This window comes from Rhinopithecus roxellana, chromosome 10, assembly GCF_007565055.1.
Source record: "Rhinopithecus roxellana isolate Shanxi Qingling chromosome 10, ASM756505v1, whole genome shotgun sequence".
In the NCBI taxonomy this organism is placed as follows: Eukaryota; Metazoa; Chordata; class Mammalia; order Primates; family Cercopithecidae; genus Rhinopithecus; species Rhinopithecus roxellana.
The window spans coordinates 93,824,326-93,851,080 of NC_044558.1; the positions used below are offsets into that span (position 1 = coordinate 93,824,326).

Sequence of the window (26,755 nt, forward strand, 5' to 3'; positions counted from 1 at the left end):
CAAAGATCCCGTAACACTATGAGCTACAAGACAAGTGATAGAAGTTAGAAGAGGGGAAAACTATGAACTGACGTGGTGAAACAAGGCTTTATGTAGTTGGTGGAAATAGAGTTAAGCCTTGGAAGAAAGAACATTTTAGAGAACAAGTGGAAAAGGAGCAGATGTGGGAATGAACATGATGCTTTGGGAGAATGACTGGCTTGGTTGGAGGGAGTTCTCAAAACAGGAGATAGTAAAACAGTTTTAAGCCCAGGTAGGGGAGAATCTTGAAGTCAAACTAAGAATTTTCTGTTCTGTAGTCTATATGGAGCTATTAAGAGTTTTAAAATTTCTTTATAAAACATTTAAACTTCTAAAATTATTCACTTCTCAGTATAAATAACTTTGGTTATACCTAGTTAGTAGAATTGATCAGCAGTGACTATCTAGTCATGGTTAGTTTAGAAGTAGGTTTTTATTTTTTATTTTTTAATTTTTTTCGAGACAGTCACTTGGTCACTCAGGCTGGAGTTCAGAGGCCTGACCTCAGCTCACTGCAACCTCCACCTCCTGGGTTCAAGTGATTTTCCTACCTCAGCCTCCTGAGTAGCTGGGATTACAGACGTCTGCCACCACACCTGGCTAAATTTTTTTTTTTTTTTTTTTTTTTTTTGTATTTTTAGTAGAGATGGGGTTTCACCATGTTGGCCAAGCTCATCTTGAACTCCTGACCTCAAATGATCCACCCGCCTCGGCCTCCCAAAGTGCTGGGATTACAGGCGTGAGCCACCATGCCCGGCCTAAAAGTAGGTTTTGTAGAAGTGAGGGAAGTGGATTGGTTGGATAGGGAAAGGAAAAATTGGCACTTTTGCTATAAACTGCAAAAGTAATTGTTCCAGTCCTTCCTTTGAATAGCACTCTGGTCCTAGTCAGTTGTGTTAAGATATAATTAGATTTTTGGGCTGGGCATGGTGGCTCACACCTGTAATCCTAGCGCTTTGGGAGGCCAAGGCGGGTGGATCATCTGAGGTCAGAAGTTCGAGACCAGACTGGCCAATATGGTGAAACCCTGTCTTTACTAAAAATACAAAAATTAGCCGGCTGCAGTGGCGGGCACCTATAATCCTAGCTACTCAGGAGGCTGAGGCAGGAGAATTGCTTGAATCTGGGAGGTGGAGGTTGCAGTGAGCTGAGATTGCACCATTTCACTCCAGCCTGGGCAATAAGAGTGAAACTCTGTCTAAAAATAATATAATAATAATAATAATAATAATAATTAGATTTTTGGCCTCAGGACCTTGATGATGATCTAAAAAAATAAACAGTATAGTTCCGGCATATTTTGGAAGTCATAAAATCCCACAGTTGACACTGATGTGGAAAATCAAAAGAGTTACCCTGGGTGTTGTATGGAGGTGAAGAGGAGGGGGCATGTTGCATGAATGTCCACAAGACTCAGCATAGCAACTGAAGTGAAGAGGAAGAAAAATAGCATGATTGGCTAAGGCAATTAATATATAAACTCCCATTTTTCTGTCCTTAAGCCAGTGAGGCCCCAGTTTCACTGACCTCTTTGCTATTCCTGGTATACACAGTGCATGTCCCTTACCTCAAGACCTTTGTATTTTCTCCCTCTGGAACGCTTTCTTTTAGGATATCCACATGGCTGACTACTTGACTTCCCTCAAGTCTTTGCTGAAACCTCAACCTCCTACTGAGACCTATCCTGACCATCTTTTAAAAATTGCTTCTCCCTGACTGCCCTGCTTTCCATCTCCTTTCCCCTCATTATTTTTTTCCATAGTACTTTCAACTTGTAACAGACTATATAATTTGCTTAGTTTGATTTTGCTTATTATCTTCCCTTTGAGGCCTAAATTTTTTTTTTTTTTTTTGTCTGAAGGAGAAACTATTCCATGTCTGTGTCTCAAAATACTTTTGGCTCTTTTTACATTCCCTTCTTGGACCACATGCAAGCGGACTTCAAAAAGTTCATGGAAAAAATGAGATTAAGGCCAAATGCAGTGCCTCACACCTGTAATCCCAGCACTTTAGGAGCCTGAGGCAAGAAGATGCTTGAACCCAGGAGGTCAAGACCAGCGTGGGCAACATAGGGAGACCCCATCTCTACAAGCAATTTAAACAACTTATAGCTAGACGTGGTGGCACATGCCTGTGGTCCCAGCTACTCAGGAGGCTGAGGTGGGAGGACCCTTGAGCCCAGGAATTTGAGACCAGCCTGGGCAACATAATGAGACCTTGCCTCTAACAACAACAACAAATCAGCGTAGAAGGAGGTTATATGTGTTGGGATGTTTATTGCAGCATTGTTTGCAGAAAACAAAAATAATCTACATGTCCATCATTAGAAGAATTGCTGGATAAATGATTTTATGTGGAATATTATGTAGCAATCAAAATGGATTATAACTATTTCTATTAAAGCAGAAAGATATCTGTGAAATAGTGTGAAAAGCAGTGTGTACAGAAACATATGATCCCATTTTTAAAAACCCTGCCATCTCAGCAATACCCCTTGCCATATATGTGTGTATATATTTGGATGTGTATTGCTGAGCAAAAAGAAAAAATACAGAGAAATACACTAGGATTTAACATTGGGTACAGTCTGAGGGAGTGGAGAGAAAGCACATAAGACTCTAATAAAAGGAAAAAATTATGGCATAATGCTGAGAAAAAAGAGTAGAATGTAAAATACTAGCTACAGTTACTGCAAATTTGTAAAAATGGAATATGCATATAGGCAAGAATTAAATCATTGTTTTAATGAGATAATAGGACTACAGGAAACTTTTTACTTTGAATTTCTATTATGTTAATATTGTTTTTGCAGTAAAATAACATTTAAAAACTCAGAGTTTAACATTCAGGAATCAAGTCACATCAGCAGAAATGTTCCTTCTTTTGTCCCACTTTCAACTCATGTTATTTTGTCTTATTTATGTAGTTTTGTAAATGACCTGAAATATTATCTAAGTCAAAAAGGGACATAAGTAAGTAAATAAAAATAACCTAACTCTTGTCAGTCTCATCTTTTAGTCCTGTATATTGCCATTGTGTTAATACTCACAATTTTATCATGTAAAATTAGGATAATAATTAATAGGATTGTGAGTAGATGAAATTAGTTAATGCATATGAAGCATTGAGAGTGGTGCCTGGCATAAAGTATGTACTCACTAAAGCCTTTATAATGCTCAGGAATTTATAATGGCACTTCTGCAGGATAAAATCCAAATGCAACAGCCTCCATAACCTAGTTGTAAAAGCTGTCTAAATAGAAATGCATTTATAATAATATAGCGACTGAACTTTTGAAATGTACCCAATCCAAGTTGAGACATGGAAGTGTAACTACCCACTGAATTTCAAAGTACAAAATTAAAGATGTAAAATATCTCAATGACATATTTACATTGATTACACATTGCAGTGATAAGAATTGGGATACTTCAGTTAAATAAAATGTGTTGTTATTATTTTTTGAGACAGGATCTCACTGTCACCCAGGTTGGCATGCAGTGGCCCGATCTTGACTCACTGCAACCTCTGCCTCACCCCAATCCCCCACCTCTGGGGTCAAGCGAACCTCCTGCCTCCACCTCCTGAGTAGCTGGGACCGAAAGCGCTTGCCACCAAGCCCAGCTCATTTTTGTATTTTTTTGTAGAAATGGGGTTTCACCATGTTGTCTGGTCTTGAACTCCTGAGCTCAAGCGATTCGCTTACCTTGGCCTCCCAAAGTTCTGGGACTACAGGTGTGAGCCACCCCACCCAGCCAATAAGTGTATTATTAAAATTAATTTCAGTCAGGTGCAGTGGCTCACGCCTATAATCCCAACACTTTGGGAGGCCAAGGCTAGAGGATAACTTGAGACCAGCCTGGTCAACACAGCAATACCTCATCTCTACAACAAATTTAAAAATCACCCAGGCATGATAGGAGGCATGCATTCCTAGCTACTTTGGAGGCAGAGGTGGGAGGATCTCTGGGCCCAGAAGTTTGATGCTGCAGTGAGCTATGATTGTACCATTATAATTAAGCAAGAGTGACAAAGCGAGCCCCGTCTCAAAAAAAAAAAAAAAAAGTCACCTATTTTTTCTTGCTTTTTTATGTTGCTTTTAGAAAATTTAAGATTACATATGTGACTCACGTTATGTTTCTATTGGATAGTACCACTTAAGATCTTAAAAATAAGGTAATTGTTATATTCTTCATCTTAATCTCTGCCCTGTTGGTTTTTTAGACCCAAGTACAGTATACTTACATTTATTTCTATTAACTTTTATTTAATAAAACTCATTCTGAAGTGTTTAGATCTTTTTAGATCTTAAGTCTGTCATTCCTCACAAGTTTGGTACATTGTTGAGTGAATATTCAACAAATACGGAGTGCCTCTTCTAAGCACTGTTTTAGGTACTGGAGATATTGTATCTCCAGATATCCAAAATAATCTTGTGTAATAATTTAGATAATAGGCCGGGCGCGGTGGCTCATGCCTGTAATCCCAGCACTTTGGGAGGCCGAGGCAGGTGGATCACTTGAGATCAGGAGTTTGAGACCAGCCTGGCCAACATGGTAAAACCCTGTCTCTACTAAAAATGCAAAAATTAGCCAGGCGTGGTGGCTGGCGCCTATAGTCCCAGCTACTTAGGAGGCTGACACAGGAGAATTGCTTGAACCCGGGAGGTGGGGGTTGCAGTGAGCTGAGATTGCACCACTGCACTCCAGCCTGGACAACAGAGCGAGACTCTGTCTCAAATAAAAGAAAAAAAGATAATATCCCAAATATCCTTGCAACATACAATCAATATAAATATGTCATTGAGATATTTTACACCCTTTCTTTTATACTTTGAAATTCAGTGGATATTTACACTTACAACATGTCTCAACTTGGATTGGCCACATTTCAAAACCTCGACAACTACAGGTATTATTATAAATGGCATTTTATTTAGAACGCAACCGATAAGTTACCTGCCCTCAAGGAAGTTATAGTCTATTGGGGGAATCTGACAACAAACATATAACCAAGATACTTGGAAATTTGATAAACGTTACATTTCAGAGATGATATTTGAGCTGATACTTGAAGGATGAGAAGGACCCCATTGTGATTATCTGGAGGAAGGGGCACTCAAGACAGAGGAAACAACTATTGCAAATGATGTGAAGTGGAAAAATGCTTGACGTGTTGGAGGAATACACAGTGGTAGGCAGACTCTTAAGATGACCTCCAGTGATCCCTGCCTCTGGCTATTCGTGTTCTTGTATAATCCCTTAGTAAGATCTATGACCAAAACAATATGGGAAAGGTGATGGGATCTTGCTTCAGTGATTTGTTTACATAAGATTGTACCTTCCATCTTTCTGGGAGAAGATCTTGCAGAAGTCCACATGGCAAGGAACTGAGTGAAGCCTTTTGGTAACAGCTAGGAGCTGAGGCCCTCAGTCTAACAGCCCTCATAGAACTGAATTACAACAATGACATGAGCTTGGAGCCAGATTCTTCCCTATTTGAGCCGTCAAATGAGGGAGGCTCTACCTGTGGCCGATATCTTGATTATAGCCTTTTGAGAGACCCTGAAGCAAAGGACCCAGTTAAGCCATGCTATGGACTGCTGACCCACAGAAGCTGTGAGATAATAAATGTATATTTTAAGCCACCAAATTTGTAGAAAATTGTTACGCAACAATAGATACGTAATACTCATTTGATAGATATGCTCACTATGTTTTATTTCAGGTCATTGATGAAAGTGTTTTACAGAACAATGCCAAGTCAGTATGCTGGTTCATATCAATAGAAGTCATTGCTAGGTTAATATTGATCAATTACTTAGCATTCCCTTAGGTTTATTTGTGCAGTGAATGACCTTAATTATGCTTCTACTTTGTCTACTTTGTTTTTTCTTTTTAAGAGACAGGGTCTCATTATGTGGTGTGATCATAATTCTTTGTAACCTCAAACTCAAGTTATCCTCCCACCTTAGCCTCCCGAGTTGCTAGGACTACAGGCATGTGCCACCATACCTGGGTAATTTTTTACTTTATTTTTTGTAGAGACAGAATCTTACCGTGTCATCCAGGCTGAAGTGCAGTGGTGTGATCGTAACTCACTGAAGCCTCAAACTCCTGGGCTCAAGGGACCCTTCCACCTCAGTCTCCTGAGTAACTGTGATTACAGCATGAGTCATTGCATCCAGCCTATATTTTCTAATTTTTTTTTTTTTTTTTTTTAGATGGAGTCGCTCTGTCACCCAAGCTGGAGCGTAGTGGCACTATCTTGGCTCGCTGCAACCTCCCGGGTCCAAGCAATTCTTCTGCCTCAGCCTCCCTGGTAGCTGGGATTACAGGTGTGTGCCACCACACCTGGCTAATTTTTGTATTTTTAGTAAAGATGGGGTTTGTCCATGTTGGCCAGGCTGATCTTGAACTCCTGACCTCAGATGATCTGCCTGTCTCAGCCTCCCAAAGTGCTGGGATTACAGGCATGAGCCACCGCACCTGGCCTGTTTTCTAATTTTTATTGCATGAAATGTCTCACCAAATGCTTTGTCAGAATTTCAGATGTATGTCTAGTAATTCTATCCAAAAAGAGAATGGATTAGTCTGGCATTATTATTATTATTATTATTATTATTATTATTATTATTATTTTGAGACAGGTTCTCCCTCTGTTGCCCAGGCTGGAGTGCAGTGATGCAATCATGATTCACTGCAGCCTCAAACTCCTGGGCTCAAACACTTCTCCTATCTCAGCCTTTATAGTAGCTAGGACTATAGGCATGTGCCACCATGCCTGACTGATTTTTGTATTTTTTGTAGAGACAGGGTTTTATTATGTTGTCGGGGCTGATCTTGACCTCCTAGTCTCAAGTGATCCTTCCTGCCTTGACCTCCAGTGTTGAGATTATAGGTGTGACCCACTGCACCCAGCCTTTTTTTTTTTTTTTTAAGTAAACCCATGCCAACTTAGCAGTTACTTTTTTTTTTCTAATTGTTTGCAAACACATCTTTTGGACAATTCATTCTAGATTCTTATTTGGGATCAGCACTAAGATCCTTGATGTATGGTTTGGTTTGCACATTTCACCATCTTTTTGCCTTTAATTTAGTTATCACCAGGTTTCTAGCAAGTTTCCCATTTTTACGTGAACTCTCAAATTTTTCTCAAATGGTTTATTAGGTTAACTGGCAAGTTTTATCAAAATTCTGGAGTGTAATTTGTTCAGTCCAGGAGTGGTGGATTTATTTAGAGTAGTCAAGTGCTCTCTTACAATCTTTATCTTCAGTTCCCTCTTACAATGTTTGTTTTATACTTTATATTCTGAGTATTATCCTTTTTAGTCAGATAGAAACATATCCATTAATCATTACACCATGAATTCTAGCACTGGCCATTTCCTTCCTTGCTTTTGTTCCAAACTTCATTTTATTGGCAATCATGTTACTAAGATACAACTCAAAAGCACTTCATAATTGGTAGCTGTTGTTACTAGAAATCTTTTTTTTTTTTTTTGAGATGGAGTTTCGCTCTTGTTGCCCAGGCTGGAGTGCAATGGTACAGTCTTGGCTCACTGCAACCTCCACCTCCTGGGTTCAAGCAATTCTCCTGCCTCAGCCTCCTGAGTAGCTAGCTGGCATTACAGGCACCCGCCACCATGCCCAGCTAATTATTTGTATTTAGTAGAGATGGGATTTCACCATGTTAAGTCAGGCTGATCTTGAATTCCTGACCTCAGGTGATCCACCCACCTCGGCCTCCCAAAGTGGTGGGATTACAGGCATGCTCCACCATGCCTGGCCTTAGAAATCTTTACATGTTATTTTTATTTTTTTTATTTTTTATTTTTATTTTTATTTATTTATTTTTTTGAGACGGAGTCTCGCTCTGTCGCCCAGGCTGGAGTGCAGTGGCCGGATCTCAGCTCACTGCAAGCTCTGCCTCCCGGGTTCGTGCCATTCTCCTGCCTCAGCCTCCCAAGTGGCTGGGATTACAGGCGCCCGCCACCTCGCCCGGCTAGTTTTTTTGTATTTTTTAGTAGAGACGGGGTTTCACTGTGTTCGCCAGGATGGTCTCGATCTCCTGAACTCGTGATCCGCCCGCCTCGGCCTCCCAAAGTGCTGGGATTACAGGCTTGAGCCACCGTGCCTGGCCTACATGTTATTTTTAGAAGACTTTTTGGTTAAATAAAAATATTTTACAAAGGCAAGTGTCTTTCTTGACTTTGAGTAACTTGTTCATGATAGCAATTTTATGAATATGTGTTAACTTCAGTTGATATGTAATATATAGTAGCCCAATAAGTTAAGAATTGGGATAGGTTTGAACTTACTAAGGAGCTTTTATTTATTTTTTTATTTTTGAGATGAAGTCTCGTTCTGTCATCCAGGCTGGAGTGCAATGGCATGATCTTGGCTCACTGCAACTTCTGCCTTCCGAGTTCAAGCAATTCTCTGTTTCAGGCTCCCTAGTAGCTGGGATTCCAGGCGCCCGCCACCATACCCAGCTAATTTTTGTATTTTTAGTAGAGATGGGGTTTTACCATCTTGGCCAGGCTAGTCTTGAACTCCTGACCTTGTGATCCACCCGCCTTGGCCTCCGAAAGTATTGGGATTATAGGTGTGAGCCACCACACCCAGCCTTTTTTTTTTTTTTTTTTTTTTTTTTTTTTTGTTATAAACACAGGGTTTCACTCTGTCACCCAGGCTGGAGTGTGAGTGCAATGGTGCAAACACAGCTCACTGCAGCCTGGACCTCTCGACCTCAAGAGATCCTCCTGCCTCAGCCTGCTGAGTAGTTGGGACTGCAGGCATGCAAGGAGCTTTTTGCTAAAAAGAGATAAAGGAAAACTGAAAGTAAATATCACCTACTTCATCATTTGAACTTGGGTTAGCCTTTTTAGAAAAGGAAGATGGCAAGATTGTTTCCAAAGATACTTCAAAGGGACCAAGTACTGAATATACAACAAGCAGGGGATTGATTCTGATAGAAAAACTGGAAAGTAAATCCCCAAATGTTGTTAGATGGTATAGATGTTTTAGAAGAGAATGCCAAAGAGAAAAGTTATTCATCATTGATTGTCCTGACAAGAGCAGCAGACTAATTTGGCATGGCTGTTCTCTGAACAACATGAGATTTGTTCTTGACTGAAACAACAGTCCTTTATCTCAAAGCATTTTCTTATCACTTGGTGAAACTGTCAGTAGTCTCTTCACCTTTATGAGGTAAGATGTGTGAGTAGAGGCCTTAAAATACTTCCTAAGACCTTATGCTGGGGTTTTCTGATCTAGAAATTTCCTGGTAATTTTATTTATTTGTTTACCTGACAATTTAAGCAAAGTGATTAGAACGTAACCTTTATTTAACAATGTCTGGTCTTCCACTATAGACTATAATCTTTTTGTTTGGTTTGGTTTGGTTTCTGTTTTGTTTTATTTTTATTTATTTATTTATTTTGAGATGGAGTCTCACTCTATCATCCAGGCTGGAGTGCAGTGTCATGATCTTGGCTCACTGCAGCCTCCACCTCCTGGGTTCAAGTGATTCTTATGCCTCAGCCTCCCGAGTAGCTGGGATTACAGGTGCATGCCGCCCTGCCTGGCTAATATTGGTATTTTTAGTAGAGACAAGGTTTTGTCATGTTGGCCAGGCTGGTCTCACATTCCTAACCTCAAGTGATCCACCCGACTTGACCTCCCAAAGTGCTGGGATTACAGGCGTGGGCCAGCACAGCTGGCCGTGTTTTATTTTGTTTTAGAAATGGTGTTTTGCTGTGCTGCCCAGGTTGGAGTGCAATGACTGTTCACAGGAACAGTCATAGCACACTGCAGCCTCAAACTCCTGGCCTCAAGAGACCCTCTGCCTCCACCTCCCAAGTAGCCAGGACGACAGGTGCATGACATTGCATCTGGCTGTGTTTTGTTTTGCTTTGGACTGTAATTTTAACCTGATAGAATAAATTAGTCATGTGTTTAAATTACTCTAGTCATGCAAGTGATTTAATTTGTTAGCAATAAGGATTTGTAGACTATATGCAATTATGGCTAGATGAAAGATAAATTACACAAATGAATGGTCTTCCTTCTGCTCTCTTTTTTCCTCCAGTCTTTGTCCAAATTTTATCAGTTCTTCCAAATCCTCTTTGAATACTACTCTGTGTAGGTATATTCTTGCTGTGTGCAGATCATTTGAATTTTTGGTATTCAGGCCATTTTTCCTACTATATTATAAGCTGTTAGAAGGCTGGGTTTGTATCTTATTTATCTTTATATCTTCCATAACACACTGCTTTGCACAAAGTTGATATTTAAGCATCAGTGTATTAATGAATAATGTAATTTATGACAAACATTAATAACCACCTCAGCTTTCCACTAGTATTACTAAAACTTTATTAATTGAGTGAATATGCAATCTCTCTTTTCCATCACAGGCTTCTGTCTCTAAACAAGGGCAAATTTTAGGGAGACTTCCTTTCTATCCCATTTATTTCTCCCCCCACCCCTTTTTTTAGTTCCATTTCTCTATTGCAGCTCTATTTATCTTTTCACTATGACTCATTCTTTTTTTCTCAATCCTGCCCCTTCTGTATCTGTCTGTTTTTTATTACTCTGCCTCTTGCTCCTTTTAATTCCTAACGCCACTTACAACTTAGTTTTCCTGTCACCTGGTCTTTCTGTTTTCGTTCTTTCTGCTTGGCTTTCTCCTGCACTTGTCAGTACCTCTCTCCTTGCCCTCAAGGTACAGGGCAGGATTAGGTATAGGAGGAGCCCAACTGGGGTAGAGGTGGAGCCACCTGTTCACTGCTTCAGGATTCAGAACCTGACTAGGAAGGATCGGCTGCTCAAGGGTAGCTGGGACTGAAGTCCCTATGACCTTTCCACTAGAGGCGAGCATTCTGGAGGACAGTTGGGACCTGGTAAGGTCAGAAGCTCTCCCTGTCTTCCTTTGTGTTCTCCCTTTCTTCTTTCCTGTTCTGCATTTTTCACTTACAGTCTCTCTCTCCATGATACTAACTTTTCTTCAGTTTCTCTGTTTTACTATTATTCTCTTTCCTCTTTCTTCCTATCAGTGAACTCTAGTATTTGTCTTTTCTCTTACCTATTCTTTCCACACATCTCTGTATTCTCTCTCAACATTTTTCCTACCCCCTCTCCATTTTGTTCTTCCTTTTGTTAGTTTTCTCACCCAGGTTTCTTTTTTCTTAAACTTCTGGCCTCAAGTGATCCTTTTACCTCAGCCTCTCAAAGTGTCGGGATTACAGGTATGAGCCACAGCCTGGCTAGCTTACTTTTTTCATTTAGTCATTTTTAATCCACATCTCTATTTTTTAAAAAATTATACTATTTCACAGAGAAACAGAAATAAGAGAGGAAAAAAGGAGCACCTTGACTTTCCAGGGACCTGTTCAGCCTTTTGACTCATTCTCAGGCTTGTAGTATGTATTGAGATTAGGCTTTGAAGAAAATTTATGCTGTACAGATAGTTAATAATGAACATAGAGTTAGGTTGAATATTCAATGTAAAAGGTTTAATTTTATTCTTTTTTCCTTGTTTTATTTAGGTTTTTCCTGCAATACAGTGGATACAGTTTGTCATGGCTACTCTGAGGTATGTTTATTTAATCTCATATAACTAAACTAGTATAAGCACAATTGGTCAATTCTGTAGTTTTCCACATTTCCCCCTCAGGGTTTGCTTTTACTCTTTAGTTAAAGAGAAATGATATTCTTTATCATGTTGATATCTTTTTACTAATAAAATGACAACATTAACAACAATAATAACAAAAAACTGATTAAAGGATAACATCTGAACATCAGTGGACAACCTGGTCAACAGGATCAATTGCAAAATCAATAGCAAAGTGCTTACTTAAGCAGTATCTATACTAAAAATTGGAATGACACAGAGAAAATGGGTGGGGCTGAGCTCACACCTGTAATCCCAACACTTTGGGAGACTGAGGTAGGCAGATCGCTTGAGCTCAGGAATTTGAGACCATCCTGGGCAACATGGTGAAACCCTGGCCCTACAAAAAACAAAACAAAACAAAACAGAAAACAAAAAACCATAAAAATAGCTGGACATGGTGGTATGTGCCTGTAGTTCCAGCTACTCAAGAGGAGCTGTGATTGTGCCACTGCACTCCAGCCTGGTTGACAGAGCAAGACCCTATCTCAAAACAAATTAAAAAAAAAAAAAAAAAAAAAAAAAGATTGACATGGCCTCTGGATAAGGAGAACATGCAAATTTGTGAAGCATTCTATATTTGTTTAAAAATACTGGCTGGATATGGTGACCCATGCCTGTAATCCCAGCAGTTTTAGAGTCCAAGGCAGGAGGATGATCTGAGCCCAGGAGTTTGAGACCAGCCTGGGCAACATAGTGAGACCCTGTCTCTACAAAAAAATTTTAAAAAATGAACTGGGCATGGTAGCAGACGCCCGTAGTTCCAGCTACTCAGGAGACTGAGGTGGGAAGATCACTTTAGCCCGGGAGTTGGAGGCTGCAGTGAGCTGTGATTATACCACTGTACTCTAATCTGGATGACAGAAGGAGACCCTGTCTCTAAAAGTAAAAATAAAAATAAAAAATATGTGCAGGGCTGGGCATGGTGGTTCACACCTGCAATCTCAGTGCTTGAGAGGCCAAAATGGGAAGATCCCATGAGGCCAGGAGTTTGAGACCAGCCTGGGCAACATAGCAAGATCCTGCCTCTACAAAAAAATAAAATAATTAGCCAGTTGTGGTGATGCACACCTCTAGTCCTAGCTATTAAGGAGGCTGAGACAGGAGGATCACTGGGGCCCAGGAGTTCAAGGTTACGTTGAGCTATAATGGCACCACTGCACTCCATCCTGGCTGACATAGCAAGACCCCGTGTCTAAAAATTTTTTTTAATGCAGTTTATTTTATATCAATCATGCCAATAAAACTGTAAAAAGAAATCCCAAAATTAATAACAAAAACTATGGCACTCCATTGTCCTGCTTTAATGATCAATCATCTTCTAAATCTCTTCAGTGTTATAGGTTCAAGTTCACTTATTGCCTATGCTGTATTCCAGAATATACAGAAATCTCCAGAGGTGAGTGATTTCTCTTTGTGTTGGATTTGAACTTTTTAGTGGCTTAGTCTCCAAAACAAATAACAGATGTTACCTATAAATGGTGAAATAATTCTATGAATTACTTTTAAATTTGTCATGATGATACAATGAGATATTTTTGGCTTGGTCAATAGAGCTCCCTTTTCTTCTAGGTAATTATTTTAGCTATAACTTTGAATTCTGAGAGATTAACTTTTTTTTTTTTTTTTTTTTTTTTGAGACAGAGTCTTGCTCTGTCACCCAGGTTGGAGTGCAGTGGCGCAATCTTGGCTCACTGCAAGCTCCACCTCCCAGGTTCATGCCACTCTCCTGCCTCAGCCTCCTGAGTAGCTGGGACTACAGGCACCTGCCACCATGCCCGGCTAATTTTCTGTATTTTTAGTAGAGATGGGGTTTCACCATGTTAGCCAGGATGGTCTCGATCTCCTGATCTTGTGATCCGCCCACCTAGGCCTCCCAAAGTGCTGGGATTACAGGCGTGAGCCACCACACCTGGCCCCGAGATTAACTATTAAATGTGGATTTCTTTGTTATGCGTTAATTGCTAAGGCTAAGGAAACAGAATGTTGTCTGAATCCAATATTCACTCTAAGCATAGCAGGAGCTTGCCTAGAGGTGAGTTCTCGGATTTTGATACTTTAGTAAAATTGCTACTGGGACTAGGAGATAGTTTAAAAACTTTAGTATATGAAACATACTTATTTTGCTTCTCTGACCTTCTAGGCAATTGCAATTTTATGGTGAAAACAGAGTGAAAATACATCTTAAACTATTCATACCAAAAAGATCAGATTAAAAACCTTCCTGATTAACAGAGTACTAGGGAGAGTGATGTATTTTCTAGCTTAGTAAACAGATTTTAAGAGAAATATAACAGCTATTTTCTAACCAGACCAAATAGCACAAAATTAGGCAAAGCATAGGTCAGGACGTGTATGGGAGAGCTTTTATATGTGGGAAATGCCATTGGGTTTTATTGGGCCCACTTTAATAATAAAAATAACTTCTGTATGTTAAACGCTTACTATTTTCCAACTATGCTCAGTGCTTTACATACTTTATCTCGTTGGTCCTCATCAATCTATAAGAGGGATAGTATTAGGCCCATTTCACAAAAGAGGAAATTGTGGTTCAAGGTCAGGAAATAATTTGTTCAAGTTACATAGTAAGTAGAAGAGCAGAGTTTTGTTTTTTGTTTTTTTTTTTTTTCTTTTTTCTTGAGACGGAGTCTCACCCTGTAACCCAGGCTGGAGTGCAGTGGCACGATCTTGGCCCACTACAACCTCTGCCACCCAGTTTCAAGTGATTCTTCTGCCTCAACCTCCTGAGTAGCTGGAATTACAGGTGACTGCCACTGTGTCCAACTAATTTTTTTTTTTTTTTTTTTTTTTTGAGACAGAGTTTCACTCTTGGTGCCCAGGCTGGAGTGCAGTGGTGCAATCTCGGCTCACTGCAACCTTCGCCTCCTGGATTCAAGCAATTCTCCTGCCTCAGCCAGGGTTTCACCATCTTGGCCTGATTGATCTTGAACTCCTGACCTCCTGATCCACCTGCCTGGGCTTCCCAAAGTACTGGGATTACAGGTGTGAGCCCGGCCAAGAGCGAGGATTTTTAAAAGTCCATACTCTTAACTAATTGCTCTCCAAATTAAAAAAAAAAATAGTATTTATTATATTCTAGATACATTTGCTCAGTGCTTTCAATGTATTTTTCATTTAATCCTTAAAAAGCTTTGAGATGGATATTATTAGTCTGATATTGTAGACAAGGAAACTGAATCCTGGTAAGGTTAGGGGACTTTCCTCAGTTCTTACAGCTAGTAAGTGTTGGAGCTGGAATTTGAATGCAGCCTTGTCTTGTTCCAGAGCCTCTCCCCCACACACTTTTAAACCACCAAAATATAATGTCCAATGAAAATGGATTTTGAAGTTTCAGAGGTAGATTGTGACTACGTAAGTCAAACTGGAAAGTAAAAGTCTTGATACTGTATTGTCATTGCCTGCTAAAGTAATTTTAAGTCAAACATCTTCTGGTTCAGATTTTCCTAATGTTTATTTCCTTTGCTGGAATTTGAGTTCAGATGTGATTAAGTTAATAAGGTATGAGTTATACAATAGAGAGAGCTAAGCTTTATCTCTGAAAGCAGGGTTTCTCAACCTCAGCTTTATTGAGGTTTAGGGCTAGATAATTATTTGTAGTCTTGTGCATTACGATGTTTGGCAGCCTTTATCAGCTAGATACTAGTAGTAAACCCTCTGTTCTTCAGTTGTGACAACCAAAAATTTCTTCAAACAACGCCAAATGGTCCAGGTGTAGTGGCAGGTGCCTATAGTTCTAGCTACCCAGGAGGCCAAGGTGGGAGGATTGCTTGAGCACAGGAGTTCAAGGCTGCAATGAGCTATGATCATATCACTGCACTCCAGCCTGGGTGACAGAGCAGGACCTTATCTCTTAAAAAGAAAAAAATTGCTGAATGTCCCTGTGAGGGTGGGATCGGTGCAAAATTGTTCTTGTTTGGGAACTACTGTCCAAGGTGACTTTCTGGCATAACAGTGGGTTGGGACTGTATAAAGATAGAAGGTGTTAACGTCTAATTTGGCTTAGTACGTGACTTTTTTTTCTTATTATTTATAATTAAAACAAAATAGAGATGCTAGAGCTCTTGGTTTATTCTGCCCATGGTTTAAATTAAAGACAAATAGAGAGGAAAGCACCAGCCATGGTGGTGACAAGTCCCTTGTGGCAACAAAGAAGAATCAGTTGGACCTCAGGGGAGCTTGGATGGTCATGACCTTTACCTTGTACTCACTGCTGCAGGCAGCCCTGCTCTGTGTCAGCGCCATCACCATGCTGCACAAGGAGAGATTCCTCAAGAACATTGGCTGGAGAATAGACCAGAGAATTGGTGGATTCGGGGAGGAGCCAGGAATTAAATCTCAGCTAATGAACCATATTCAGTCTGTAACAACTGTAATGAGAATGCCATTGATAATAGTAAACTCAATTGCAACTGTGTTACTTTTATTATTTGGATGAACATCAGTGGAGGAAATAGAGACTCAGAAGAGATGCTAGCAGAAGTTATTATTTAGGTCATTATTGGAGTAAAGGCTGAGACGCGAGGATCACTTGAGCCTGGAAGGCTCAGTAAGTAAGTAAGTAAGTAAGTAAGAAAGACTGCAGTAAGTAAGACTGCAGTAAGCCGAGATCGGGCCACTGCACTGCAACCTGGGTGACAAAGTGAGACCCTATTTCAAAAAAAAAAAAAAAAAAAAAGAAAAATCTCCAGGACTGGAATATTTGCTCACTCTTAATAGTAGCTCACTCTGTGCTGAGATTGTTAAAAGAGCGCGTAAGTCTGTTGCTTCTGTTTTTAAAGGTATTTTTCTATCTCTCATTTCTCAGGGATGAATTTTTAAAAAATGTTTTGAAGTTCTTTGGGACTTAGCCACGATGTGAGTGCTTATCCCTAGATAAAATTTAAAGGATTTTAAAAAAGTAATTGCTACATGTAAAATGATAAATAGGTAATTTGAGTGATTTTCTTTTGAACCACTTGATTATTTTGTTTGTATATTGTTTCAGCTATGAATAATTCAAATTTATAGACACTATTGAGGAGTAATACTCTCTGATATATCAAGGAGAATTGTGTTAGTCACATGATGATTTTGTTTTACTTTTTTAATGCATTTATTATTTTATTAATTGGCCTAAATGATGAGACCAGACCAGTATCTACATATTTTCATTTTTAGAAAAATCTACAAAGGTCTACCCTTTTTACAATGATGACTTAAAAGAAAAAAAGCAGCATAAATATTAGCCTGCAAGAGCAGTTCTAAACAACCACAATTAAACTATACTACACAAGAAGACTGTTGTGAAGCATTTACCTCCACCAAAATCATTCCAGTTCCATTTCTTGGTAAAGTGGCACACTGTGGGTTGTGATTCTTAATTCTTCATTGTGTTTGTCAATAGGATATTCATGCTGGATAGGTTGTCTTTTGTTTATTTTTTTATGTCTCAAATCATCTTGTGGGATTGTTTGCTCATCTCAATACAGTTTTAAGCAGAAAGGTTGAAACAATGTAGTTTTTGTGAAAATTATTAGTTGCTATATATATGTGTATATATAATACACACACATATACACATATATGTGTATATAACACATACGTGTATATAATATACACACACGTGTGTATATAAAATACATACACACACGTGTGTATATGTCTGTATGTGTGTATATGTGTGTATATATAATACACACGTGTGTGTATATAATATACACACATACACATATACACACACGTGTGTGTGTATATATATATATAACTTTTTTTTTGAGATGGAGTCTTGCTCTGTAGCCCAGGCTGGAGTGCAGTGGCACAATCTCAGCTCACTGCAACCTCCATCTCCCAGGTTCAAGTGATTCTCCTGGCTCAGCCTCCTGAGTAGCTGGGACTACAGGCATGTGCCACCATGCCTGGCTAATTTTTTTGTATTTTTAGTAGAGACAGAGTTTCACCATATTGGTCAGGCTGGTCTCGAACTCCTGACCTCAGGTGATCTGCTCGCCTCAGCCTCCCAAAGTGCTGGGGATTACAGGTATGAGCCGCTGCGCCCGGCCTCATAGGGCTATTTCTTGAATTAATGATCAGAATTATGTTCTTGCTCACAAAAGCTGCATGGCTGCTTTTCTTCTCCAGGGATTATTTATGTGAAAGTTGATTATATATATTGGATCATTCTTGTCATACCCAACTAAATCAGAGTCGAGAAGCCAGGGGGATCAAGCTCTCAGAGCACACAGCACCTGCTCCGGTAATTAATATTTTCACAAGCCCAGCTACTGAAATGGCTCAACATAACCCTGAGACCAGTTTGACCTTGTAGTTGCCGAAATGACTTGCCTCTTAGGACCAGTTTTACATACCATGGTCACTCACTAATCAGAGTTTGCCAACTCCCAAAACTTTCTCTGGTGCCAGTGAGGTTGCTTTCAAAATAACATGTACTATTTCCCTTTCTAATAAAACTCAGTCATCTCTTTGTTCTTCGAACATGTCCAAGACCACCCAGTCTGTGTGTATGCCCTGAAACACAATTCTTGCTTCCCAAATAAAACATTTTAAATTTAGAGATTTGTCTCTATATATTTCTGGACTTCACCATTTCATATTTAGTCTTAGTTTTTTAAATCTCTTAACAGTTATAAACTTGTGATAGGTCGTAAGCCAGTAGAATCTGTGGCTGTGCCATCCAGCTGGAATTTTAGCAAGCTTACCCAGAGAAAAGGCCATATGTGGTTAACGTAATAGCTGATATTTATTAAATACTTTATACTTTTAAATGTTTTATTACATATTAGTTCACTTGTTTATGTTTCTGTTAGCCAAGGCAACGTGACCGTCTAACCCTATTAACAAGATATTAATTAGCATCTTACCTCTTTTTCTGGTTTGGGAGAAATATATGAGAAAAATCCTCTTGTACAGGTGGGCTTGGGAGAAAGAGATGAGAAAAATTCTCTTTTGTATATATGGGGAGATTAGTTCTCGTATTAGGTAATATCTGTTTTGTTTTTTGTTTTTTGTTTTTTTAGATAACAGGATTTTGCAATGTCACTCAGGCCATAGTACATAGCCTACTGTAGCCTCAAACTGCTAGACCCAAGCGATCCTGCCACCTCAGCTTCCTGAATAGCTGGGACTACAGGTGCATGCCACCATAGCCAGCTAATTTTTTTAATTTTTATTTTTGTAGAGACAGGGGTCTCGTTATGTTGCCAAGGTTGGCCTGGAACTCCTGGCTTCGTTCAGTCTTCCCGCCTCAGCCTCACAAAGTGCTGGGATTACAGGCTTGAGCCACAATGGTTGGCCAGGACTTTAAAATTTGTAAATGTATTTTTTTATTGTGAGATATATCAGACATGAACTAGAATACATGAAACATATATGTATTGTTTAAAGAATGATTATAAACAAACACTAGTGACAAGAAATGGAACATTACCTGTACCTCCAGACATATACCTGTTGAGGTTCTTCCCAATCACAGCTCTCCCTCTCACCTTTAGAGATACTCAGTATCCAGATTTTTGTGATAAGCATTTTTTAATCTTATGTACAGTTTACCAGAAATGTATGTATGTTTAAACAATTTAGTTTTGCTCGTTTTTGAACTCGATATAAATGGAATAATGCTATATGTATTTTTGTATGTATTGTTTTGTGAGTTGCTTTTATCCCTCAATATTATTTGTGAGATGTATCCATGTTGTATAGAGCACGAGGTTATTTCATTTTCATTGATGTTTGGTATTCTGTAGTGAAGGGGTGGCCTGTCCCTCCACACTTGTGGGTGTTTCTCGTTAGGTGGAAACGAAAGACTTGAGAAAAGGAATAAAACACAGAGACAAAGTGTAGAGAAAGAAAAGTGGGGCCCAGGGGACCGGCGCTCAGCTTACAGAGGACCCACGCCGGCACCGGCCTCTGAGTTCCCTTAGTATTTATTGAGAATTATCTTAGTCATTAAAAGGATAAGAGAGTGGCTGGACAATAGGATTATTGTAGGGAGGAAATCGGCAGTAAGACATATGAAAAAATCCTTGTAATATGAATAAGTTTAAAGGAAAATGCTGTGCCTTGAGATGTATATGTGACATCTCCATAAACCTTTTAGCACTATTGCTCCAGCAAGTCCCACCTTATTCCTAAAGGTGGTTTCTCCTCACTCAGTAAACAGGGCACACAATGGGTATTACCCGGAGATGTTCCATTGCCCAGGGAGGGGCAGGAGACAAATGTTTTTCTCTTTCTTGAGATTTAAGAGAATGGTGATGACTTTTAACCACAAGCAGCCTTTAGGCACTTGTTTAACAAAGCACATTCTGCACAGCCCAAAATCCTTTTAACCGTAAATCACCTTCGCACATGTCTCTTGCAAGGACAAAGTTGAAGGTAAGGTCACAGATTAACAGCATCTCAAATACAGAACTAAATGGAGTCTTTTATGTCTGCGTCCTTCTATATAGACATGGTAACAAGCTGATCTCTCGTTCTTTTCCCCACACTGTAGTATGAATATACTAGAATTTATTTACCTGCTTATGCTGCTATAAGCATTCTTGTACATGTTTTCTTGTACATAATAAGCGTTCTTGTATAAGCATTCATGTACATTATGCTGCTATAAGCATTCTTGTACATGTTTTCTGGTGCACAAATCCACAAGTTTATCTAGTGTATTTGCCCATATCAGAATTGTCATAGGATTTCCACTGCCCCTAAATTAATGCCAAACTCTTTTCCAACTGGTTGTGCCAGCAGTGTATAAAGGGTCCTGTTGCTTTTTGTTCCCTTTTTTTTTTTTTTTTTTTTTTGAGACGGAGTCTCACTCTGTCACCCAGGCTGGAGTGCAGTGGCCGGATCTCAGCTCACTGCAAGCTCCACCTCCCGGGTTTACGCCATTCTCCTGCCTCAGCCTCCCGAGTAGCTGGGACTACAGGCACCCGCCACCTCGCCCGGCTAGTTTTTTGTATTTTTTAGTAGAGACGGGGTTTCACCGTGTTAGCCAGGATGGTCTCGATCTTCTGACCTCGTGATCCGCCCGTCTCGGCCTCCCAAAGTGCTGGGATTACAGGCTTGAGCCACCGCGCCCGGCCTTTTGTTCCCATTAATACTCTCTGTTATCAGACTTAAAATTTTTGCCATGGGTGTATAATTATTTTCTTATTGTAGTTTTAATTTTTCATTTCCTTTATTACTAATAAGGTAGGGCATATTTTCATATGTTTATGGCCATTTGGACTCTCAGGAAAGGGAAAGGGGGAAAGAGGAAAAGGAAAGGAAAGGACCCTATGTATAGGGAGATGTTAAAACATATCAGAAGTCTTTGGCAGGGCAAAGGAGGACAAAACGAGGTGAGGTTTGCTTGCACTTCTCCCTAGGTCTATGTTAGTCTTTGTACTAACCTAGGAGACCCCCTGAAACTATTGCTATGGAATAAAATGACATAGAATGTAAAAAAAAGGTTTATAGTTTTTGCCCTTTCACATTTTGGTCTTTAAACCACTTGGAACAGATTTTTTTTTTCTTTTTTTTTTGAGACAGGGTCTTGTTCTGTTGCCCTGGCTGAAGTACAGTGATGCATTAATGGCTCACTGCAGCCTCGACCTCCTGGGCTCAAGTGATCCTCCTGCCTCAGACTCCCAAGTAGCTGGGACCACAAGTGTATGTCACCATGCCCAGCTAATTTTTTTGTTTTTTATTTTATTTGTAGAGATGGAGTCTCACCATGTTGCCCAGTCTGGTCTTGAACTCCTGGGCTCAAGCAGATCTCCTCCCTCGGCCTCCCAAAGTGTTAGGATTATAGTCATAATCCACTGAGCCTGGCCTAGAACTGATTAGATGGAGTCTCACTCTGTTGCTCAGGCTGGAGTGCAGTGGCGCAATCTCGGCTCACTGCAACCTCCGCCTCCTGGGTTCAAATGATTCTCCTGCCTCAGCCTCCTGAGTAGGTGGGATTACAGACGCCCACCACCATGCCCAGCTAATTTTTGTGTTTTTAGTAGAGATGGGGTTTCGCCATGTTGGCCAGGCTGGTTTTGAACTGCTGACCTCAGGTGATCTGCCCACCTCCCAAAGTGCAGGGATTACAGACGTGAGCCACCGTGCCCGTCCTAGAACTGATTTTTTGAGTGTAGTGTGATACAAAGTAGGGGCCTAATTTCATTTTTTTTTCCCTGTATGGATACCCAATTGTTCTAGGTTCATATTTTGAAAAGACTGTCTCTTCTCCACTGATTGAAAAAGCCACTTGTATCATACATCAGAGATCTATATATATATTGCTGGGCTTAATTTGGGATATTTTCATTCTATTCACCTATTTGTCCATCCCTGCACTAGTACCACAGTATCTTCTCTCTAGGTCTATGTTAGTCTTTGTAGGGAGACCCCCTAAAACTATTGCTACGGAATAAAAGATGAAATGCTTCTGATTATTGTAAATACAAAATTGCATGCAGGACTGTGTAAAGACAATGTCAGGTTGGACTGCCAAAATGAGCCAACAGCACGTGATGTGCTTCCCCCTGCAGAGAGCCTATAAACGGATGTGCAGTCAGGGAGGTTTCACATCACCAAGATTCCTATCCCAGAAAACCAGATGTTCATAGCTCTGGGAATGGAATGAGACCCTTGTGGAGAGCCTATAAATGGACACATGAGGGGCACCTGTTCATATGGATAAGATAGGGTTATAAACGCCCTTATCTTGCCACGGCTCTTCTAGGTCTTTTTAGGGTTAAGGCATACTCCCTTCTGAGAATTTGTGGTCTAACTGGTTGTTTCACGTCCTGTTTCTATTGATTGTTTGCAACCAGCTTTTGCTGCAGTTATTATTGCTGATTAGTATCTTACTAAACATAGGTTATGGATAGACTGTGTTTCTGTTTCAAGGCTCTGTTAGAAATTGCTGATGCACACACTATATTGTAAATTCTTATCTCTGTATACTGCACTTCTGCATACCGATGTTATGTTAAAGAGTTATTTCATCTCCATGTGATCATCTCACCTCATAATCAAACGACCCTAAATCCCTCACTAACCTACCCCCGCCCTCACTAAACTTATAAATGCTAGTATATCCAGTGTATTGGCGGCATCGCAGGACCAGAAGGTGGTGACCCCCCTGGACCCAGCTTTCACTATTTTGTGTTTGTCTTTTATTTCTCGACCTGCCAATCCGTCTGGCAACAAAGAAAAAGCCCCGTCGCATTGCAGGCTGCTGGCCAGATCCTGCAATAAGTCTTAAGATGAGGTGGGGCAAGTTCTCCTTCTTTCTTTTTTAAGAGTGTCTTGGTTATCTTAATAGTTTATATTTTTTTTCCCTGAAGAATTGGGTTTATTTCAATAGTAAATTTGAAATTCTTGACTTAAGCAAGAGTACTATAGTAATAATATCAGGAATAGACAATTTGCTACACTGTCAAATATATGAAAGTTCCTTTTGTACTTTCTTCAGCACTGATCAGCAAGCAGATTCAGTCCACATTTACTTTGATCTATCTGCTGAGTTAACCCAAGCCGCTTCTTCAGAGATTCTGGCATTTAGAATCATAAACTACTGTAGTGCAGTCAGAGTACCAGTCATAATGATACAGGCAAACAGTCCCTTCCATACACCTTTAAATCCAAGTCTCTGGAGAACTTGAGAAGCACTGCTACCTTTTTCTTTATTCAACACAAATACCAGAATCATCAGGGTGAGAAACAATTGCACAAAACACTCCAGGTATGTAACCTGCTACAAATGTTACAACCAGCTCCTCTGCCTTTGAACATTCACTGCAGGGCTTCTGAACCACAAACTTGTACAATGCTTCAACAGTACCTTAAAAGCAGGCAAACTTATCATTGCATATGCTATCTGTCTCATCCAGAGAGGAGCAACCCCTCTGTAGAATGTTTTTAGGCCTTCTTCCTTATACATCTTGGAAGCTGCATCCGTCAAAGTCTTGGTCTAACCTGGTTGGGTTTGAATTTGAACCTTAGCAGCTTCCATAGGGCAATTACAGCAAATAATTCAGCACTGGCAGAGGCAGCCAAATATAGTGATGTGCACCAGAGATAACATGCTCTGGGAGTATGTTGCTATACAAGACTTTAAAGACTTCATAAAAGCCAAACTTGCAGAGCCCCTGCATGGAGTGACCAATGAAAGTTAGAGCCCGTCCTTTAGCCAAACAATGAACACCATCCTCCTTAAGTGTAACTGAGAATCCATTAAATATGCCCTTGTACTTTTGGGGGTCCACCTGCATACAGCATTTCACTAAACCTAGGGGAATGACCACAGTGTGTGTCAGGTCACAACCTAAGACCCCACGAGAGCCACACAGTGCATAATACTTCGTGGAGTCAAAATCACAACTGTACTTTTATAAGGCAGCAGCTGCCAGGTTAAGAGAGCAGTGAGGGGGGCCTGTGGGTCCTGTGGGGCTGCTGTGGAGGTCTGTGAGGCCATTATCCACAAGCTGCAGGTGTGGTGCATTAAAGGGGTTTGCCCATGCCAGGTGTGCCATGGATGAGAGCTTCTCCCTAAGATGGCAAACACCCAACCGTTACTCCCTTGGATTGCGGCTCACAGGGTGATATTTTGTATTTCTACATCAGATTTAGAGTCAGCTTGTCAAGTTCCACAGGAAAGTAGGTTGAGATTTCATTGAGATTGCATTTAATCTATAGAACAATGTAGGCAGAATTGAAATTTTTATAGTATTGCGTCTTACAATCTATAAGCATATGACATATTTCTTCACTTTAGACCTCCTTTAGGAGTCCCTCAATAAATGTTTTATAATTTTCTCCACAGAAGGACCAAAACTATTTTTAGATAAGTGGGAATGGGGATGCCAAAAGGAGAAGGATAAGCAGACAAATTTCACCAGTGTGGTCAGAAATTGAAAGGCAACATGTACAGTTCATTCTGACATTTTTCAGTATTACTGACTTTTTACCCTGACTTTTTATTACTGTAAACATGTTTTCATTTTCTTTAAGTCTTCAGCCACATCCCCAAACACTTAGCAGATTACCTCATTTTTTATATTTAGAAGATGTTGCCACTGGGCGCAGTGGCTCACACCTGTAATCCTAGCACTTTGGGAGGCCGAGGCGGGTGGATCATGAGGTCAGGAGATCGAGACCATCCTGGCTAACATGATGGAGCCCCGTCTCTACTAAAAATACAAAAAATTAGCCGGGCGCAGTGGCAGGCATCTGTAGTCCCAGCTACTTGGGAGGCTGAGGCAGGAGAATGGTGTGAACCTGGGAGGCGGAGCTTGCAGTGAGCTGAGATCGTGCCACTGCACTCTAGCCTGGGTGACAGAGCAAAACTCTGTCTCAAAAAAAAAAAAAAAAAGTAGAAGATGTTGCCTGTGCCACTAAAGCACTCTCAATTGTCTCCTTGTGGTACATGTCCACTGTAAAATTTCTCATCTTTCCACTCTTTTTTTAACCCTATACCTAAGAAAGGAGTGTCCCTGTGAGTAAGAAGTTTCAGTACTAATCTATCCATGAGTACTCTGATTCCAGAACAGTTGGGATAACTGTAGTTATAGTGGTTATAGATTCCTTCCTATCTGTAGTCTTCATTTGCATTCCCCACAATCAGCCAATGGCAGAGGCCCCAGAAAAATGATGCCAGTTTCCTACTAGAAACATAAAATGTAAGAATTGTTACATTGTTAACATTCTCCTAGCTACATCATGTATGAAATGAGGATTTTATTACTTTGACAGATAAGACCACTTTTTTATCTGAGCTTCTGTGACCTGCTCCTGGGACTTTGCTGGCTCACAGAGATACTTCTCTATGGAGCTTCCGTAGCAAATAAGGACATCATCTGCTATAACCTACAAGCAGTGGGACAGGTAAGTGCTACAAGACTGTCACTGCACCTTGCAAGAAAGGCACACTCAGATCTAAATAGAAACAAAGATGATTCACCTTGGGAAGTGGAGACCCATTTATTTATTGTTACATTTTGAAACAATAGCTTTTATCCTTTTTCATATAAAAATACTATTTATTTATTATAGAAATTTTTGAAAATTCAGAGAAGCAAAAAGATAAATAATATTATCTTTACTCTTTAATTTTTTTTTTTTTTTTTTTGAGACGGAGTCTCACTCCCTCTCCCAGGCTGGAGTACAGTGGCGTGATCTCGGCTCACTGCAAGCTCCCCCTCCCGGGTTCACGCCATTCTCCTGCCTTAGCCTCCCAAGTAGCTGGGACTACAGGCACCCGCCACCACGCCTGAATAATTTTTTGTATTTTTGATAGAGACGGGGTTTCACTGTGTTTGCCAGGATGGTCTCTATTTCCTGACCTCGTGATCCGCCCATCTCGGCCTCCCAAAGTGCTGGGATTATTTTTTTTTTGTTTTTTGAGACTGAGACTCAGTCTGTCACCAGGCTGGAGTACAGTGGCGCAATCTCAGCTCACTGCAAGCTCCGCCTCCTAGGTTCAAGTGATTCTCCTGCCTCAGCCTCCCGAGTAGCTGGGACTACAGGCGTGCACCACCAGGCCCAGCTAATTTTTGTACTTTTAGTAGAGACTAGGTTTCACCATGTTGGCCAGGATGGTCTTGATCTCTTGACCTCATGATCTGCCAGCCTCAGGCTGGGATTACAGGTGTGAGCCACCATCCCCAGCCAATGAATACTTTTTTATAACCTGTTTTTATTATTCAACATATTGTGACCATACTTCCAGGTAATGAAATACTTTTCTATAACATCATTTGAAATGATTGGATGGTTTTGTGTTAGAAGAATAAAATAAACATTGGATTTTGAAAATACTACAGATAATCATATATGGATCGTATATCTTTCATGAATTTTACCAATGGATTAATTCACATAGCGCCATCAGTATATAATACTGCTTCTATTTTTCTGAGACATGTGGTGTGAAAAAAGTAAGGGTTAAAATGCAGCCTATGCTCACTGCTAGATATTTCCTTTGGAATTTGTTACTAGAGGGGTAATTTCTTTCAATTTACTATAGATACAGCTCAATAAAGTTGTAAAAAAAAAAACAAAGTAACAG

General features: G+C 40.1%; 1 protein-coding gene and 2 pseudogenes across 10 annotated transcripts in view; 2 read left to right on the forward strand and 1 right to left on the reverse strand.

Moving 5' to 3' along the window:
• TMEM116 (transmembrane protein 116) overlaps positions 1-26,755 on the forward strand; it is an 88,571-nt gene that overhangs the window by 2,914 nt on the left and 58,902 nt on the right. For 3 of the 10 annotated variants that reach the window (XM_030938533.1, XM_030938537.1, XM_030938538.1), the window contains exons 1-4: positions 10,841-10,927; positions 11,573-11,619; positions 13,036-13,099; positions 25,441-25,572. In XM_030938533.1, the coding sequence (XP_030794393.1) occupies positions 10,880-10,927; positions 11,573-11,619; positions 13,036-13,099; positions 25,441-25,572 (291 nt within the window). In that variant the 5' untranslated portion in view covers positions 10,841-10,879. Of the gene's footprint in view, positions 1-6,300; positions 6,359-9,584; positions 9,591-10,840; positions 10,933-11,572; positions 11,620-13,035; positions 13,100-25,440; positions 25,573-26,755 lie in introns of those variants that run through there. The other 7 variants (XM_010378855.2, XM_010378847.2, XM_030938534.1 and 4 more) reach the window with 6 other exon arrangements.
• LOC115899917 lies at positions 15,249-16,322 on the forward strand (annotated as a pseudogene).
• On the reverse strand, positions 23,192-24,739 carry LOC104675089 (annotated as a pseudogene).